Source organism: Dromaius novaehollandiae, chromosome 5 (assembly GCF_036370855.1).
Source record: "Dromaius novaehollandiae isolate bDroNov1 chromosome 5, bDroNov1.hap1, whole genome shotgun sequence".
Classification (NCBI taxonomy): domain Eukaryota; kingdom Metazoa; phylum Chordata; class Aves; order Casuariiformes; family Dromaiidae; genus Dromaius; species Dromaius novaehollandiae.
The window spans coordinates 67,222,846-67,242,647 of NC_088102.1; the positions used below are offsets into that span (position 1 = coordinate 67,222,846).

Genomic DNA, 19,802 nt, shown 5'->3' on the forward strand with positions numbered 1-19,802 from the left:
TTCAAGAATGCAATACAAATCCATGTTTAGAATAACAGAGCACAAATCAGGTTCTCTTTTTAGAGGCCAATGGCAGTTTAAGGCTAGTGCTACCTAGACAGTGATAGAAGGCCCCATCAAGTACTTTCAGATGTACCAGCATGCCCCTGATTTAAGAATGCAGAGGGAAAGGATAAACTCTTTAATACTCTTTGGCTTGCAAGATTGCACCGTGAAAGAATCTAAACATAAGCTGGGAGGTATTTCCTTGTGATGAAAATAGCCTGAAACTTTGTGTGTTGGGGTGTGTGTGTGCGCATGTGTCTTTTGTTGGCCTGAGTTTGAGCCGAGCTTGAGTATCACAGCATGGACCTGATGGAAATCTTTGTGTTGTACTGGTGCATTTTGGGGTGCAGATGAGTGCATGGCAGTTACAGCTGCATTATTTTCACACTGAAAGTGAAAATGCAAAGAAACAGCTACAAAACCAGCAGTTCATGTTAATATTTTGAATGTGTTCCCTTTCCCAATATTTTTACTTCAACCTGCGTCTCTTAAATACGTTTTAATGCCGTTTTACAGACCTTCGCAAGACTAACTGTTCTACAGATCTGTTTGCTTCACATTTACATAAGCATTTTTTTTGCACAAGTTTCATGCTAATGTTGGATATGACTATGCCAGGCTTCTAATTTGATATGAAATGTTTTTTCCTCCGTTTAACGTTGCTTTCAGATATAAAAAAGAGGACAATTTACTTGCATTGTCAGATAAATGTCTACTTGACAGTTGATAAAAAGCTATCTTTTTTGTTTCTTTCTGCTATGTGTATATTTCATAATGTTGGTTGTTTTAAAATGTCCAAAGGCAATTACCAGAACAAATCAATATTGGATTATTAAAGAGAATTGTATTGCCTTGGAGCCTCTTATTCTAACATCACCGTCTTTCTGACTACGCTTGCAAGAAAAAAATACATTAGTCATTTGAAAAGGGCAGCAGTGCTTGTTTTAACAAGCCATGTTTTTCCACTATTCGCAGCATCCCTTTGCCTACTTGGTCAAGCTCAAGAGAGAAACCTGAAAGGTGTGCTGTATATGATGCTGTAAATCGCTGTTTCTTCTTTAGCGGGTGTTCTTCACCATGATTTATAATTATGGTGCTGTAAATTCTCTTGAATGATGAATTTTAGATTCTGTTTAGTTATCTATTCTTTTGGATGATGAGTCTTAGTTCATTTCTTGCTTGGCTTGCTTGGAGGAACATCTATGCATCAAGGCCCTTCAGGAGCTCTCACCTTTGGGAAGGACCTGATGGCTATGGACATAGTAGTTGTTGCCTTCAAACTGTGGTGGCACTCGCTGAGCAGATGAAGCTGCAGTTGCCAGTGCAAGCCTCATCCAGCAGGCCAGGGAATACCAGCAGTGCAAGGCGTAGTTGACTGATCACTTCAAGCATATCCCCAAGAAGCAGAAATTTTTCCGCTTTTGTTGTGACAATTTAGCAAGTGTTAGCTGACAATTTCCAGCCCAGAGAGACCTCCAAACTTTTAAGGACTGAAAAAAATACAGAAACATACTATCCATAAAAACAAATGTAACAACACATACATCTATTTACTACTTAGACCTTCCTCTTTCAAGCTCTGTTTGCAACAGATTGTTGGTAGATCTGGTAGATATGACTGCTGCCCTTCTTTCTTTCTTTCTGTTCTGTATTGTTTACCTATATGTGATAATCCATAAAACGAGGCTTGCACGTTAGTACTGCAGCATCTGTCTGCTGGGCTGCAGCCTTCACCCAAAAAGCAGAGCGTGTGTATGAGGGTGTATGACATTCCATTCAGTTAAGGGCTGGAAGGTGTTTGTGCACAGATGTGTATGTGTATTTGAGAGAACATAGATTGCTCTAAAATATGCCTTAGTTTTCAGTAACGTCTTGCAATAATAAAGTCTACAAGTTCATTTTCTTGACAAACTAAGGATCTGTGTTCTTGAAATAACTTGTATTTGTGAATGAATGAAAGAGGAGGTTTTTCAGAGCAATGCTTTCATCAAGGTTTTTTTTATAAAAATGTTTAAAATAAGTAACAACCTCAGATATGACAGCTTTGGGTTTGGCTTTTCTTGGTTCTTAAGTGCAAGTTCTCGCTCTTAACCTTCTCTTACATGCCTGAAAATAGAAAGATGGAGCAATAGTTTATATTCAAAACATACATAATCTCCAAAGACATTTCCAAAGCTTCTGGGTAGTCATTTAAAAAAAAGAGCAGGTAAGACAGGAAGCAATATTGCCATAAGAGAAGGATGGCTTTTTTCACAGGTTCTAGTTCCTTTGGCTTCACTGGGCTTTGGACCAGACTCATACATTAATGTAAGGAATGATCTTTTACTTCCTGTGTTGAATGGATTAGCCAGTACCCGATTATTTCGGTGACTTCCAAAAAGGTAACTTTGTGTTTTTGCGTTGTATTTAGCAGGCAGTATTATTTAATTACCATTTTAAATCTACGTGCAGTCAAATTTTGGTTGTTTCCTTTCAAATTCCCTGTACTTTGATAACTGAAGTCAGGCTTTAACTCTTCACTACCTAAGTGCTTCTCGATTCCTCGTGTCTTTGTTTCTTACCATCTTCCATCCCCAGTTATTATTCTGCTGCCAGTAGGTATAGTAATGCTTCACGGCCAAGGCACTTGTGGAAGGAACCTGGAAAGCTGTTAGTGCCACAGTGCTCTCTGATGTCAGGTAACTGGTGATTTGCAGAGTACGAAATGTATGCAGACAGGACTCTAGCAAAGCTCCGATATCCATTGTGGAAAATACTGAATAAGAAACAGTAATGAGGTATTTCATAGAGTATTTAGTAGTTCAATGTAGAAATACCTAGTCGTTCTGTGTTTAAAAAAAAAAAAAAAAAAAAAAAAAAAAAAAAAAAAAAGGTTTGGTGCTCCTGGAAGTTATTGAATTTGTAGTCTTAGAGCCTGAATTGGGCACAAAGCAGGTACTGGTTAGATAGCAGAAAATACAGTCTTTGTTCCATTATATTATCATGTACCTTAGACCTAACAAAGAGGAAGAAATGTGAAAAGCTAGCTAAATCTCTGCCTTCACTGAATCCTTGAAGCCATTGCTGAAGAGGCTGATAAAATACTTTTAAACTTGCTGTTTGCAAGTAAATTTTCTTACCTTTCAGAGGGAGGAAAAGAATCGTGCTCTGTATGTTTAGTCTATATTGTTACAAATATTTGCTAGGATAATTTACTAAGAAATATCGGTGAACATGGAATAAAATACTCTGTTTAGAAACTGAACTCTTTTTGATGTGGCAAACTGCATTTCAGATTTTACTGAGGTGGCTGCAGGGTGCTAGTGCAGGAATCTGAGATTTCGGGTTTATTTTGAATTTGACTGGCATGCTGGGTGACTTTAGGCATCTCTCTCTAGTTCCTTCTGTCTTTCATTTCCCATCTCTAAAATGACTAACTCCCATATAGAGTACTCTGAGGTCTGCTGATAATACATAAGGCTTGGATATGGTTACGTCCTTGAGATATTTAGTTTGCATCTTGTCAAGCTGGTAAGAGGGCTTGAACATTGGTGCACATGTTAAATATCTAGATAGGAGAGGGACAAATGGTCTTTTTTTATGGGGTGACTTTTATATTAACGTAGACTGTGGTACCAGAAAATGCGGCACACCTTTTAAGTTAGGAAACTGATGCCTCAGGTAACTCCAGTCTGTGGTAAAATGACTTCAGTAACAGGCTGAAAGTGCTCAAAAAGATTTTCACCAAATGATGATCCTTTGTGGCAGCCATGGTCATGTTTCTTGGAGAAAATTTCTTTTTTAACACAGGTGTAGTTCTGTCCACTGGAAGATGAGTGTTGCTGAATTTCATATGTTAGCATTCCCCCCCCCCCCCCCCCCCCGCGTAATTTAAGACTGGGCTGTGTTGGTTGCAGTTCAGTTTGAATGAGTCAATGTAGATACAGTTATCTGGATGAAATTTGTTCTTACCTGTTTATTCTGGAGAAACTTTTTGGGTGTTGGTTTCTTTGAGTTGTGGTTACCAGATTGCTGAAGGACAGCTATCCCTCCTTCCCTCCCTCCTTCCCTTTCCTTTCATCCTAGCATGGTCACAACCTTCATTTTACTAATACCAAGAAGCGATCAATAAGAACATACTCTGACCTGATATGGACACACAGATGCGCAAATCAGAGGACTGTGAAACTAATTTGCCTTCCAGGTTCAAAACTGGATTCAGACTGGTTCAGAAACAGTAACTGGTAGCCAATGGTATTTGACATCTGAAGACATTCTGTATTTATTTGTGTGTCCCTCTTTAATATGTGCTTTTTGATTTAGATTGGCTTTGTGGTTTGCATCTGGTCTTTCTACTTGCCTGTAAAGTATGCTCTTACAGAGCTACTGAAAAGGTTTATCTACAAGCTGTTTGTTAGTGATTTATTTTTTATATTTGTTCAGTAGGTAGGACCTGTTTATGTCTGTAAGGTACATTTCAAAACGTGCAGAAGAAAAAATTATTCCCTATCACCAGTTTGTTTATATCAACATTCAAGCTGCTGTTCACTTGCTCTGAAATAACTTGATATCCATCTGTATTGCATCTTACTGATCCGTTTCACCCATCAGTTAATGGCAGGTCTTGAGAAACTAATGACAAAATTGTCCTGGAGAGAGAACTAAACCTCACCATGTCAATTGTACTGGAAATGGCACTGTGCTTCTGTGACAAGATTATTCTGAGCATGGTTGGGCATAGGTATGCAGTGCTGTCTCTCTAGCATCTGTGCTTTTCAGAAATATTTTGATAAGCCTACTTTTGACTGACTGAATTCAGTTAAAATTGTTTTTTAAACAGCAACATCAGCCCTTCACACCCCAATATTGGGATAGTGTCAAGAACATATTTCTGATCTATTTAAATAGGAGAGGACAGGATAAGGCCTGAAGTTTATTTTATGCAAACACCGCTTCCAGAGGGAGAAAAACGCTCTTTTGCTATTTTGACTTAATAGAGGAGTAATGAATGCTTAAAACAAAATCTACAGTGAATGCCAGCAGAAGACCTAAGTGATGGCTAATAACCAACATTCATCTCTGTAGCAGAACTGTTGTAGGCCTGAAGGAGCAGTAGTCAGAAGGTAAGCTTAGTTTTCAGTTGCTATAAAGAATCTTGCAAAGCAAATCAAAAGTATATTTTATAAGTGGCTATTCTGTGTACATTTTACTCTTCAGTCTAGCAGGCAAATTTTTGCTAAGTTAGCAGTCTGATTTACAGAAGCAATATTCTCCACAGTAATGAAGAATCCAACCAAACACTCTGATTCCAATGAGATGGAATAGCAGACTATTTGAGGTAACAAGGTGAAATTTCTGTGCTGTACAGATGTCTTTATGTGGGTTTCTGGAAAGCTAGACATGTACAAATTGAATCTTTCCCCTAAAATAGTGAATCTGACTTTTTCTAAGCCATGCTATTATTATGCTTATATTTTGATTAGCTGGGTAGTAAGAAATAACTGTACCGTTATAGCCCAAGAAATAACTGATAGTGAGGATGCTGTTTGGAAACTTAAGGATTTCAGTTCAGCTTGGCTTATTTATACATTAAAGAAATAAGCAAGAGTTCTCAATAGAGGTACTGTTGTAAGCCGTTTCTAAGTTATTTGTGAAACACTACCAGGAATTTAAGATACATCTGGCATTACAATAAGCTGAATGAGTTCTGGCAGCATTTACAGTTGAAAGCTCTAAACAGTGTTTTGAGTAGTTCATTTTTCAGTGTAGATAAATCTCCTCCTCTTTGCACCATCTTTTCAAGGGAGCCTCTGAAGAAGCCAGTGATGCAGCAGGTTTGTCAAAGAAGCATACTTTACCATCTTGACTGTTTTTTTTTGGTCTAGAATATCTCCAGGCCTGAGGCAGAGGGAAGGAAATGTGACACTCCCAGGTCCTGTGGCTTCAGCTTAGATTTCCATCTGAATTGTTGCTCAGGCTTTGAGTTTTCTATTGTTGCTTTACTGCTAGCGTCATAACTATGAACACATTTTCACTAATAATTTTTCTGTAATGGTCTGGGACATGCCTTTCTGACACAAGGAATATAACAACAAATACCATTTTTTAAACTAGAGTTTGGAAGAAGTCACTTGTATTTAGACATCTGCAGAAAACTTTTGTCCTCAGTACCCTGATTTTCATTAAAACTGCATCTTTGCTATTGACCTTTAAGGATGTGATGCATTAGTCTGTTAGATAATACATGATTTAAAATGATTGAGGGTTTTCAAGGATGATTTCCCTCTGCTATGGACTACTTCGTCTTCACAAACATTTTTTGCAGTCCCTGAGAAGGGATTTCTTTGAATTCAATATCTAAAGAAGAGATTTCTTTCAGAAAGGCAGATGATTTCAGGCAGTGAGTTTTCTTAAGAGGAAAACCACTGCTAATATTATGTATTTGAAATATTAGTTCATCTCTTCCTGACTTACAGATGAGTTGTGCTTGAATTTTTAATTTAATGCCACTTTTCTGCTTGTCATGTAAGGGTACTATCTGATGGATAAGGTGCTGCATCTCATTAGAATGTGAGATTTCTGTGAGAGAGCTGAGGCTTTTACCAAATGGAAACTGTTCTCTCACCTTTTGCTTCGTTGCTGCCCTTTCTTTAAGCTGCTGCCCTAAATTGACAGCTATGTAGAGCTGTATAGCTTCTTAAGCTTAGCAACTTATAAATGGTATTCCTCATAACGACCTTGGGAGGTGAATATTCTGTTTCCCAGGCATAGGTACAGAGATGGAAAGTGGTATGCTTAGGGTCTCATTGTGAGTCAGTGTCAGTTTTGATTTTAAAAGTCACAAATGTAAAACTTAGTGATGTATTTCCAAAGGAACTTTATGCAGCCTCAAGCAAATCAAGAAGATGCATGTTTACATGAAGGATGTTACAGCTTCTATCACCAATGAAATTCTGGAAGTGTACTGAGAATGAGAGGAAGTGGAGGACTTCCTGCATTAGTTTTTGTGGCTGTGTGTAGGGGCTCTCTGAATTGCAGCTGTTTTGCACAATTGATAAAAGTTACATTAGACAAGGGATAAGTCTCTTGAGATGTGAACCAGTATACCTTTGTGCTGTATGGATCATTGTTAATTTTTTATTAACCTGGAAGTCAGAACAACAGTTATAATGGCTGTGCTACTTGTCTCTCCCCCCGCCCCGCTTAAGTACTTTATTTTCCCATACTAGGTATTATTGCTAGACTGTGTCTTTAAAATATTCTTCACCCTTTTGGGAAAGGTTCCAATGTAAACTAAGTACTTTCAGTGTGACTAAAAGGTCTGCGTAAGGTGGGAGAAAGAAGACAGTAATGGGGGGCATTTAGCATAATGGTGATCCGATCCCCTTTACAGTTCTTTAGACATTAATATTAAATGGGAAAGGATTCATTTTAGTTGGGGAAAAGGAAAGGATGTGTGATGTACTAGAGAGAAGATGCAGTTATTTACACTCCTTTGTGAAACACTCAAACTATTTTCATACATCCGATTTCCAGATTTTGAGTTGTACTTACTGCTGTGCCAGATCAGACTACCTGAATAGTGATTGTATTTGACTTCTGCACTTTGCATTTATAAACTGAATTGGTGAAATGTTAGTAAATGTATTTCATTGTCTTTCCGTGATGACTACTAAAGTGTTAATCAATTTATCTGTTCAATATTTTATTCTGCAAGATTTTTAATCTGGCTTCAGTGAATGTATGTGTTCCAATTTACCCAACTTACAGTGGTGTTAGTTTGTTTTTGAACTGGTAAATTTGTCTGTATGCCTTTTTTTTTATTTTTTTTTTTAAACTAAAGTCTGGGACCTCGACTAACTTCATTATGAAGGGTGATTTTGAGGCCAGTATGAGATACATTTATTTAAGGTGAAAAGTGAAATGAAGAGCATTTCACTTCTGCCTTTTTGACCTCTGTGCTTTTCCTTCCTCCTTTTACAGAATGAGGGAAATGTTTGCAATTTTTGGAAAGTGGTTTTTTTTATATCTGTGGGTGATAAGTATTGCTGTACTGGTCAGCTGGTCAGTGACAGAGCTTTTCAGAAACGATAAAACATGCCAGATTTAATTAGTAAAGCCTTACCATCTGACATTGATTTTTTGAGTGTTCATAATGATCACTAAAATGAAATAATTTATGGAATCAAATATGCCATAGTCATGTTAGGGGGGGAAAAAGAGGGGAGGAGGAGCCATAAGTGAAAATGTCCTGTTGCTTCTGGGTGATTATCAGAGAAAATGCTACCCTTTGAAAATTGATTTTCATTGTGTTCTTGCAGGTGTGGATATACCTTATTAAACTGGGCAAACTAGAACAGTAGGGGTTGCTGTTTCCCCAGCAGTCCAAAGGGCATGTGTTTACCTTAGATAACTGCAGTATGTTTAATATTACATGTTCCAAGATAATTGAGAAAGGGCCCTCTATTTTCAATGCAGAATAAACTGGATTAGATCATTCTCCATTAAGGGTATGATGCTGACATTGCCAGTTAGCTAGACACAGAAGATTTTATAATGAGATAATGATCTGGTGTTTTAGGTTATTGTAAAAATAGACTTTTTAAAATGAAGACTAAAGACAAGGATGACAGCCAAACTAAAAGCACTAGTCCATTATGCAATGTTAAGATGAAAAGCAGCAGGGAGTAGTTGAATTTCCAGAATCGAACTGCTTTCCCACAGACAATCCTGTAGATCATGCAGGAGATAATTAGTATAAATGTACATCCAAAAGAATATTTACATTTTCCAGGTACATAGAAAGGCCAGATATTTTTTTTATATTCATTGCAGGCTACATATATTTACCCCCCCTCCCCCTTTGTTGGTGTCTTTCTCAAAAGTTTTGCCCAGAGAACCAAAACACAAATTACCTTTTCTTTAAGAGGCTCACTCAAGAGTTGCCCATTCCCCACAGACAGTATCAGGTACGACAACTAAGTTTGCCAGCCGTTCTTCCTTGGCTGGCTTTCAGGTTTTGGTTACTTTACCTGTGTAGGTGTGGAAGTTCCAAGCATGGACTAGTCTCCCAGTTCAACTGTGTGTGTTACAGTTCTCCTCTAGCATTGGGTCTAACATTCTGCAGTGTATCAGTCTTCTCAGGCTTCAGGAAAGAAAAGAGATCTCACATCAGATAGAGCGAGTATGCTAATTAGGGAGAGGAATGTTTCCTTTCCATACATTTATATATCCATAATGAATTCTAAATTACTTTCCATCTCTTTTATTGTAATTTCTATCTATTGCCCCGGTACTACTTTTCAAGAAAGTGACCGAAATTGCTGTTCAGTATTTTCACCAGATAATTTTCATTGGAAGCCTTGTGCTAGTTGGATATCCTAAACTGTAGTGGTCAAACGTCGTCACAGTACTACAAGCAAAGATTTTTGTTTTTTTGTTTTGTTTTTTAACTGCTTAACCACCTTTGCCAGAAAGGTGTTAGGTTCACATCTTCCTGTATTTTATGTTTGAGAGCTGCAGACACAATAAGCATAAATGCGGTATGCATGAAGTCTCAGACAAGGAGTATCAGTCAGGATACTGGCAAAAGTATTGATGTCTTTGGTTACTAAATGCTATGAAAAGGACGCAGGGAAGCATACGGAAAGACTGGTCAGGGAGGCTCGGGTAATCTGTCATTGCAGTCTGCACTTTGCTAACCTGACTTCCTTTTAAACATAGAAGAGAGGCCTACGTGGATTAAAGGTCACAGTATGTATTGCTGACAGATTGCATCATTATGGCAAATTGATGCATTTTGTTCTGTGCCCTTAGTCATTATGGGTTGTAATTTGTATGAAAATTGGAGATGAATACATTTGTTTCTTTTTGTTATTGTGAGGTGAAACGGGCATGAATTTCATGTGGTTTCTAGCATTCTGCCCAATTCTCATATTCTGAGTGAACAATCTGCCTGTGACACTCTTCTTGCAGTAAGATCATTTGCATGTGGTTGTTTGTATAGCCCAGCAGGCTGAGTCCAACCTTCTTTTAATGAAGTTTTGCTGTTTTAACTATTCATGATTGAGTGGATATGCAGAAAGAGGATTCGAGATCTGCTTTGGTTGACAGATAACTCTCTCCTGTGGTTCCTTGGAGAAAACTTTGGTGGAATTTAATAAGTTTTTATTCCTTAGAATGATAAATCTGATTGAAAGTTAAGTTGCATATTTAAGAAACTATACATCAGTTCCTGCTGGCCCTTTTATGTGATGGACGTTTCTTACATGTGTTAAGTGGTTCGGCAGGCATAATATCTCCCAGCCAAAGAAACTAAGCATATGGCAGCTGAAGTAAAAGGGGTGATAAAGCATGGTGAGGCTGCCAAGCAGAAAGATACTGCTACAGTGACAAAGCATGTGGCAGCACTCTGGGCTTTCAGACAGATAATCTAGCTGAGACATTTTTGATTTCTAAAGAGAGAAAACGTTAGAAATATTCTTCATTCAGCTTTATCTCAACAACACTGACTTATATTAAGCTACGTTTGTTGTTGCTACCTGCTATCACAGGACAATCTGTCTGCATCTGTTTTTAAAAGTGCTATATATATATTCTTTCCTCTTAAAAATAAATTTACTAAGGCTGCTGCTTTTTTCGGGGGGGGGGGGGGCTTCAGCATGTTCCTTCAATGCCATTGTAATGAAGCATACCTTTTGATATATGAAATGTGGTCTGTCTGCTCTTGAATGCAGCGATTTGTGCTGTAAGTAAACTAATCCAAACAACCACTTTCTGATACTTCCATACAAACATAGCTGAATAAGATCGGGGGCAAAAGGAGTTTTCTCCATAAAAAATGATAGTTTGAGTAGCCCTTTTGTTAGGTTCATGTGGGGGTCAGATTAAGAATATGTGGCTTTGAAACTTCCATGTATTAGATGTCATTTTTAGGCTGAAGCTTGAATGTCATGAAGAGGCATTATCAAAACTTAATTTAAACAAGGGAGTTTCATGTACTTGTGATGACAGGTACCTTTACTTTGGCATGCCATTTTTTTAAGGTCTTCACTTTGCCAATGTTCATATACCAATGGGTTTTTGGCCTTCCTATCCATACACATTTTTTTTTGTTACCAATGATTGTGATCCTGTTCCCCGAACTATAAAAGCTAACATAAGCTTTTACATTTTGGAATAAAGGCTGCTTGAAGGGGGGGGGGGGGTTGTTTGTTTTTTAAGGCTTGATAATTTCATTTTAAAGGCTACAGTGTAGGAAGATGAGAATTGCTTCAGGTTATGTAATGGGGTGTATCTAATTTCTGCTGTTTCTTTCTTAGTCTGTTTATGTATTTAGTGTTGTTTTGTGCTGCTATAGTATCTGGGCTCTTTTTTGTGCAAAATCACCATCACAAGTGAAAAGTGAAGGAGTTCAGAGAGGCTGGAAGCGTCTTTCTGCAGGTAAAGCTTGGCCTTTTGCGCACTAAAAGGTCTCTTTGTTTGTCTGCCATGCAAGCCAGACACTCCTCTATGGCTGTCGGAAGAGGCAACCAGAATCTGCCTTTAACATCTGAAGATGTGTTCAGTTACTTTCTTTTAAAAAAGAAAGTCTGTCCTTCCCACAGAAGTATTGTGTAAAGTGAAAGGTCATTCAGAGTTGGAGCTAATATAGTTGAGAGAACTGGAACTGCAAAATATTCAGTGTGATTTAAACTATTATTTTAACGTGCAGAGTTTGTTTAGCACCCGCTGTAAGAAAAAGATACTGAAGGTACTCTGTAGCAAAGGATCAGGCTCTGTTCACCTTGACTACTGAGTAGTCACTCATTTTTTCTGATATGGTCGTTGCTGAAAAGTGAAACTGAGCACTGGACTCCGACTTACTCCATTAATTTAACATGAGGTTACCTACTTTTTCTGACAAGCTAACCTCACTGGTAACTCCGCTGGGAGAGTTGGCAAAGGGCTCCCTCTGCAGCCAGTTGATGCCAGTGCTGCTGGATAGATCTGTGCACTGCGATCAGGTTGGGGTGTTTTGGATGATTTCTAGGGAGCGGAATCAGCCTGCAGCTATGGAAACTTGCTGAAGTGCACACAATGTTCTCACACCGAGTTTGAAATTCTTCTGGTGGCTGCTGCCAGTTGGGTATTTTGGGCTGAGATACAGGCGTTCCAAGCTTCAGGGCATCAGAAAACTAACATGCTTATGAAGTGACGTACTTTCCTCTATCTTGGGTGGTATACTTACATCTTTCCTACAGATTCAGAGACCTTGCATTCAACCAACGCAAGCTTTATGCTCCTTAGTACTGCAGGGAAGTGTATTGTTCTGCCAAATTAGTTTTATGATGTTAGAGTGCTCCACTTCTAAATTTTATATAATTGTTCAATACTTAAGTTATTCAGATGATGTTAAAAACATCTAAATCCTAAACAAGAGCAGCTGATCGAAAGTGCCAACCATCGACGTTGTAAGGTTTCTTACATTGGATAAAGTAATGTAACTGCTGTTAGTAATCAATTATTAATTATACCATATTTATTAATTCAAAGTATTGAATTAATATTGAGTACATGTCCTTGAAGTATCTTGGTTTAGTACACAAAATATCTCATGACACTGGAAAATTTTTTCTGGGTACATTTTTGAACACCCCTGTTAATTTGTGTTCTCTTTGGTTGTTTGCATTTATACATCTGCACTTACATTGTCTGTTTAAAATATGAACCCTGCATGTGCAGTGCTTTAGTGCAACAACACTGACCTCTGATTGGAGCCTATATGCTGATGTGGTGTTATAGTATGTAAACTTGTAAACCTGCAATTTGTAGACTTTGTAGCCCTCATGGGGAAGAAACAGAAGGAAAAAACCCATGCCAAAATAGAACCCTGAATAATATAAAGAATTACACAGGAGGAGGAAAAGCAAGGCACGGATGTGAAGCAGAAAACTAGAATGGTATAGAAGTTGTTACCTTTTCCATGTGCAGGGTCTTCCTCACTAGAGGGCAGTACTAGTTCAATTTTCTTTTAAATTCCAAGAAATGGATTATAGGCAGCATATGGTTGTGGTATGGTCTTCTAAATACAAGCTTTTAGGAGTGGCTGAATGCAGACATTATCCTTGAAGAGAAGGACTGTGAATTGCATTCGGAATACCTGTGTAAAATTGGGGTCAGTCTAGTGTCACAAAAGGTTAAGTTTTGTCATTTGTCTGTTTTTAAGGGTAGGGTTGCTGGAATTCTTTGGTTGTCTCCCCCTCAGCCTCATAGCTGCAGAGAGTCTCTCTGTGCTTCCTTGTTTTCCTGCTTAGGAATATAGTAAGTCCTGAGCCCAGGAGCCAGCCAGCGCAGTGAAAGCAGACCTGTTCTGGGCTGCTGCATTTGCCGTCTTCTGGGTCCATACAGCAGGACTTTCTGTTGCCACAAAATAAAATTAGCTTTTCATTTTATTGGTAATTCCTTGCTGCTTGTTTTTTTGCTGGGGGTAGAGTACATTTAGGAGTATATCTTATGTGACTGACGAGAACATGTAAATGTCAAATATCTTATTCAATGTAAGCTCTATTTGAAGTCCTTTTTCTTCTAGAGCCTATTTTTGTATTATAGGCGTCTTCCACAAGGTGGAGCTAGTGGAATAAACACATCTAGGAGTAAAACATCTGGGTATTTCTCCCTGTTGACTAAGAAGCAGAAAGATGAATGGAATTTCTGATATCTCTTAAAACTGGTATAAATTGACCATTTTAATGCTTTTGAAGAAGGTGGGGGGGTTAGAAAAAACAACTGATTCCACATATTTTGAACTTTTTGACATGTATTGAGTTGCTGGAATTAATGTGGAAGAGGAAAGGAAGGACTGGAAAAAATAGTTCTCATTACTTATTTATTCTTTTAGAATTACTGTTTCTTTATTTCCAAACTGATTTGAAAGGCAGGCAGAACTAGCTAGAAAGACGCATTAGTAAAATGCTTGCTAAATCTTCATTTAATGTGAGCAGGGTTTTAATTTATTTATTTATTTCTCAGACTTACCCAGAAAGAAGAGGAGGAAGCTTGAGATAACAGCTACTCCAATAGAAAATAGAAAGACAGACAGCACTTTCCTCTCTTTTGGGCAGCTGCCCTTTCAAGAATAAGATATGTAAAACCCTTCTCTAGAAGGGAACGTTTTCTATTTTTCCCCTTACCTGCCGGGAGTTTTATTTTGCTGAAATCTGGAAAAGTGTTACCAGTATTTCAGGCCCTGCTTCAGTAATCAGTTTTTAGGGAGCCACAGGCTCCTGGCTCCCATGTTTCTTTTAGTATCCTAACTGTGTTTTACTCTATTACCATCCTGTTGGAAATCCCCTGCTGTTAATTTTGTCGGAATGGAATTCATCATCTGCTCATTGTGCCGCTGTTGGTAAGACAATTTTATTTTTTAACTAGCTAGCACAGACATGTATGGACTTGAACCTGTACTATGCAGACAGAAACTGGAAAAGAGCTCAGCTGGAGAGGAGGAAGAAGCTTTAGATAGGGGATTGCAGGAGGGAGGAAGTAACCAAAGTCTTAAGTGTTTCTCCTGTCCAGCTTTCCTGCCTGAAGCTAGCTTTTTATCATGATAACAAGTATTAGCAGCGTAGATTTACCACATCTCTTTGTATGAAGTAACACTTTAAGATAAAGAGGCGGTTTACTGAGCCTTCTTTATGACCATTCTTTCACCATTGCCTTTCTTCAGTAAACTTACTCTCAACATGTTTTGACCAAGGGAATTAACTAGGATTTTTGTAGGGTCTTTGTTGTCACTTCATACTTGATTCGTGAGGTTGCAGTTGAAGGCTGTGAAGCGTTTTCTCAAAGTAACATATTTGTGTTATTTTCTTTGTGCTCTGCAGTTGGTGTGCTAGTAAGCAAGAGATAAAAAAGTGGTTGTGGTGTTTCATTTTGTGGTTCAGGATTCTCACTAGGTTACCAGGTTGGACTCAAACAGAACCTCCTAATCAGAAATCACTCCTTTGCCTACTAATTTTGCTACCCTGCTATCCGATGGATATCCTCCAGTTTTAAGCACAGGAAATAGCATATGGCATATGCAGTCATAAACAGGGGTTCTGTGTGTCTAATTACAATGGATTAAAAGGCTCTCTGGACAGACTGTCTACTGCTGATTTCTAGACTTCATGTAGGCCAGTGGATGAACCAGTTTCTAATGCTTTTGTTTCAGTTGGATCTATTGCAAATCCGAATTAAGAATTCTACTTTAAACTTTAGTTTCCTTCAGATGTCATCACTCTCTTCGCTTGTTTAGAACTGTCTAAATACTTTTTTCTTTTGGTTTCACCTCTGATTTTTTTCATTTATTATTGACATGCCAGATGTTCAAGTGTCAGTTCACTGCTAGCTGAGTAGAAATATCTGTTGGTATGGAAGATGTGGTAGGCCATTTGGACAGTTTTATGAAGAGCCCTGCCCTGTAATATAATGTTGGATTAGATGTCTGAACCACAACCTTGGAATAGAAATTTAACTAGCAAAAAAATGAAGTAATATGAACCAGGGTGGTGAAGTGAACTTGAAATCATGGGTCTTTATGACCAAGTTTTATTGGACATGTGGTTGTGTATGGGCAAGAATTTTTGCTCTTCCTTCTCATACCTTCTGCCAGCGTGGATGTCCAGTTTCCAAGGAAGTACTCCACCCCTTTTGTTTTCCAGCATTAGCAAAGATCCCTTTCTTTTCTGAAAGCAGTGCAGTATCAATTACTTAAGAATATTTTAGATACAAACTTTTGCATAAACCTGAAGTTTTGTAATAGTGAGCGGTTCTGTAGCAGTCAATTCCAAACTCCAGTGACTGACTACAGAGTGTTGGATAAAGAATTACCCATTTGTCGCTTATGTTTACTGAAACTGTGGGCAATTCTGGCAGGGAGTTTCATGGTGAATGGAGATAATGAAGGCAAGGATACTAAGGATATATTTACTAGAAATGAATATTTATTTTCTGTATTATTCATGGTTAATACACTAGTGACAAAAATGCCATGAGCAGACAGTTCCAAGGCATTCTCCTGTTGGTAATACTGTCTCAGAGCAAGCATTTTCTTAGCACTTACTAGCCAAGAGATCGTAGTTGCCTTATTTAAACAAACTTTGGTATGAAGATATCAAAATAGCAATCCTGAAACAGATGCTTCCAAGAAATACACATAGAAAGGGGCTAAGTGTAGCCTAACTAGCCTGAAAGAATGGAATAGGCAGTTACTATTTAGCTGAGTTCCTTTACTGCCTCTTTTCTCTGCAAGTCCAATTTTCAGAATAGAGTGTGAAAGAAATACAACTTAGTCATTTATTTAGCTTCACATCTGTGAAAATTGCACTGCAGATTACAAAGAGAAAGGTGATACAATGAGTTTTTAGAACGATAGTGGAAGATAATCATGACTGGGAAGGTGTGTACTGTCCATAAAAAAAGCAGTCTGTGGCTTCAGCATCTACTTTTTCAAGTTTTCTAGTCTATAGGATTACTGTCTCATCTTCTGTATGCTTATTTTGCATTTTTTTCATGTTGCTGTTGGACCTAGATATTCATAAAACTGAGAGACTAACAATATAAACTTCATCCTCTTGTTCCTGCTTGCAGTGTACTCCGACACAGTTGATATTAGAGTTGTGTGTACTGAATTCGAAGATAACTCTTCCCTGTGATGCAAGAAAAATATGCTTTATAGATTAAGCAGGGATACCCCCTGCAAGACTAATCCTAGCTTTAAGCCAGAATCAAATACAGATATCTGGAAGTAATGCTTAGCTTCCTATGCAACAAAATCTTGTCTCTCCATGCCAAAAATAGTGCAAAATTATTTGGCTATTCACTGAGCCCTAAGTCTGTTACAGTTTAGTTGCAATTGCTTGACTCAGCATGTGCACTTCCCTTCCTACCTTAAAGGCTACCCCACACAGAATTTAACAGGTAAAGCAGTTGTCGTCTCCATCCGTCATAATATGTGTTCATTTGTATTTGTTCTTTCTCTCTGTTGAAGTATCCTGATCTATGATTAAGCATCCCATCAGGTATTACTGCGTTCATTGTCTTTTTTCCCCACTTTCCCTCAGTAATTTTGCTCCGTTGGCCTTCTCTGTGTACTTTTGGTACCATCTGTGTACCATTATCGAATGGCCTGGCTTCAGATCAGAAGCCAAACTTCTCACACCATACTTGCTGGATTTCTGTCTGCTTACTCTCCGTGAACTGTACTCACAAGTCTCTAGCTTTCACCTAAGTGTCTGGTTAATAAACCGTTGATGTAAGTTAAGAGAGTCAGTCCTTCCAGTGGTAAAGGGATGAATGCCTCAGATCACAGTGAGGTGGTTTACTGTGTCTGCTTATGTTGTATTGACTCTGTAGCTAATGGTCTTAATTTTCTATTATATAGCCCATATTAACTACGATTTATAGGTAGTCTGTAACTGATTTCTATTTTAAATAACATAATTTGGATTGCATTTGCAGTTCATGGAATTAGGTGACGTTCAATAGTGGCTAGCCAGCCGTTGGTTATGGATGAACATATATTGGTTGTGAATTGAATATAAACTGGAAAGTCATTTCTGAGGAAGATACACCTTTTAAACAGTTGAGAAACTAAAGAAGGGAGGAGACAAAACAGGAACTTAAAACCAGTTCATCAGCTACAGCTATTATACGTTAAATGACTGTAAATCACACAGTAGACACTTCATAACAGCAGATACATCTCCTCAACTGGACAATTCCAAATATTCCTGGGCGGAGCTATGGATATGATCAAGTAGTTAGTTTATTGCCCCAGTGACCAAATAGATCACACCCCTTAAATGAAAGGAGTTATCTGAAACAGTGTATGAGTTTGAACTATCTGTAATGAAATATGCATCTTCAATAGCCCGTCAGAGAGAAATGAATAAAAAAGATTGTTTTCTAAGAATGAACAAATTTTTTGGAACATAAAAATAAGGTACACCTGGTAAAAAATATCTTGCCAGGGTATCTAATATAGGGTATTCAAAGCATTTGGTTTTCAGACTATGCCGTAGAGGAGTGGTGAATTTTCTGAAGGAAAAATAGTCCTTCTGTGGTTCTTAATCAAAAGGAGACTGAAGAAATCCTCTCACCTAAAAATGTCTCTAGCAGCCTGTGTTATGACAAGTGTAAGAGCTAAAAGGGGCAGTAGGAGATAGTTACTGTTTCTTTAGTCAAATTATTATTCTTCAGGTTTGCCATGTTGAACATTTTGTTTTAAAAGATAGTGCCTGAAGAAAAACAGGCTAGATAATGGCACTGCAGTACATACTATTGCTGCTATATTGGCTTTTTTTTTCCTTTTTTTTCCCTTTTCTCACAGAGATGCATTTTTCTGTTAACCTGCAGAGGACAAGATCATGTTTTGGCCAATTCTCTGGCCACTTACTTCACTTTCCTGATCCATTCCTATAAGATGTTGGATTTTTAAGGTTCTACCTAATACTGGGAGGTTTTCTGTGTTGCTGCAGCAGCTTCTCCATAACTTCTCCTCCCCTACCCTACTGGGTTTTGCTGAAGTTCTGCAACTTGTTCTTTCTCTTGCAATTGCTTTCCAAAGAGAATCTTTCTAGCCAAGAGCTACATTAGGATCTTCCTGATTGCCCTAGTCTTTGAATGGGGAACTGTCTTTGCTTAATGCATTTGATTTTAGAATAGCTTATACTTAAATGCATTCTACTCTATAGCACCCAGCTTTATTCATTTCACATTTAAACTCACTTGGATCTTGAAAGTATTATTTCATAAATACAAGTAATGAATCAGGTAATGTGATAGCCTTTGATTTGAATGGAGTTAAAGGCATCCTAAATCTTATTAAAACTTATGAAACCATTGGTCAGTGTGGTATCAGCTGGACATAAAGTATTGTTTGCGTTTGTATACTTTTTTGGCAAAACTTAAACATTTTGGGATAAGACTTATTTGGAAGTGATTTTCTGATGCTTATATATGAATGGATGTTGTACTTTACTGAAGACATCTCTGCAGCAGTACAACTGTTTGGTTCTGTTTTTCCAGTGTAGAGATAAAAGGAATAGTTATCCAGGAGGGTCATAGTTTGAAAATAATTCATTACAGTGTGATGGTCCTTGTTGAATTTGAGTACATAAATTATTGTGTTTTTGTCAAATTTCAGAAAATCTCTTGCAGGTGAACAGGGATCAGCAGGACAGAAGCTTATCATCTAGCTCTTTCTTCTGCATCTGCTTGTCAAAACAGCATCTGCTTTGCATGTAGTAAAAACTGAGTCTCCGGTTATCCATTATCGTGGTGTTTAAGACCCCTTTCCTTTGCCCTTTCTTTGGCTTTCTGCAGCATTGTAGGGAGTAGATTGTATAAAGCATGCCCCTGGAAAGCAGAGGCCATTAAAAGGTTTGAGACAAATTTGTTTGAAGACAAAGAGGGCATTGAGGAAAACTTGAGAGAGGGATTGAAGGGCTTTTGCAGTGCAACAGAGCCTTGTCTGTGCAAGACTCAGTCTGTCTCTAAGTTCCAGCAGGCTGCTGAGAAGAAGGCCAAGAAAAGACTCTCCAAGACCCTGTTCCCTTCATCTGAAGTCTGCCATCTGGACAGAGGATGGCTAGAGGGTTCCTGGAACATATAGAAAGGAATCTCGAGGGCTGAAAATAAATGCCAGTGGAGACAGGAAGTGTCTGAGACATAGAAAAGATGGAGGAGGGGAGCTACTTAGCATTACTGTTTTGTAGGTCGCAGTAGTAGTAGGGATGAGAGTCAGATGAGGAAAG

The 19,802-nt window shown here is 38.1% G+C and overlaps 1 protein-coding gene across 2 annotated transcripts in view; it reads left to right on the top strand.

Annotated features, from left to right (window-relative positions):
• MOB2 (MOB kinase activator 2) overlaps positions 1–19,802 on the top strand; it is a 117,548-nt gene that overhangs the window by 25,456 nt on the left and 72,290 nt on the right. The window contains exon 1 of one of the 2 annotated variants that reach the window (XM_064513154.1): positions 14,361–14,410. The exons of the other annotated variant lie outside the window; for it this stretch is intronic. Within the exon in view, the coding sequence (XP_064369224.1) occupies positions 14,376–14,410 (35 nt within the window). The 5' untranslated portion in view covers positions 14,361–14,375. Of the gene's footprint in view, positions 1–14,360; positions 14,411–19,802 lie in introns of those variants that run through there. 2 annotated transcript variants of the gene reach the window in all.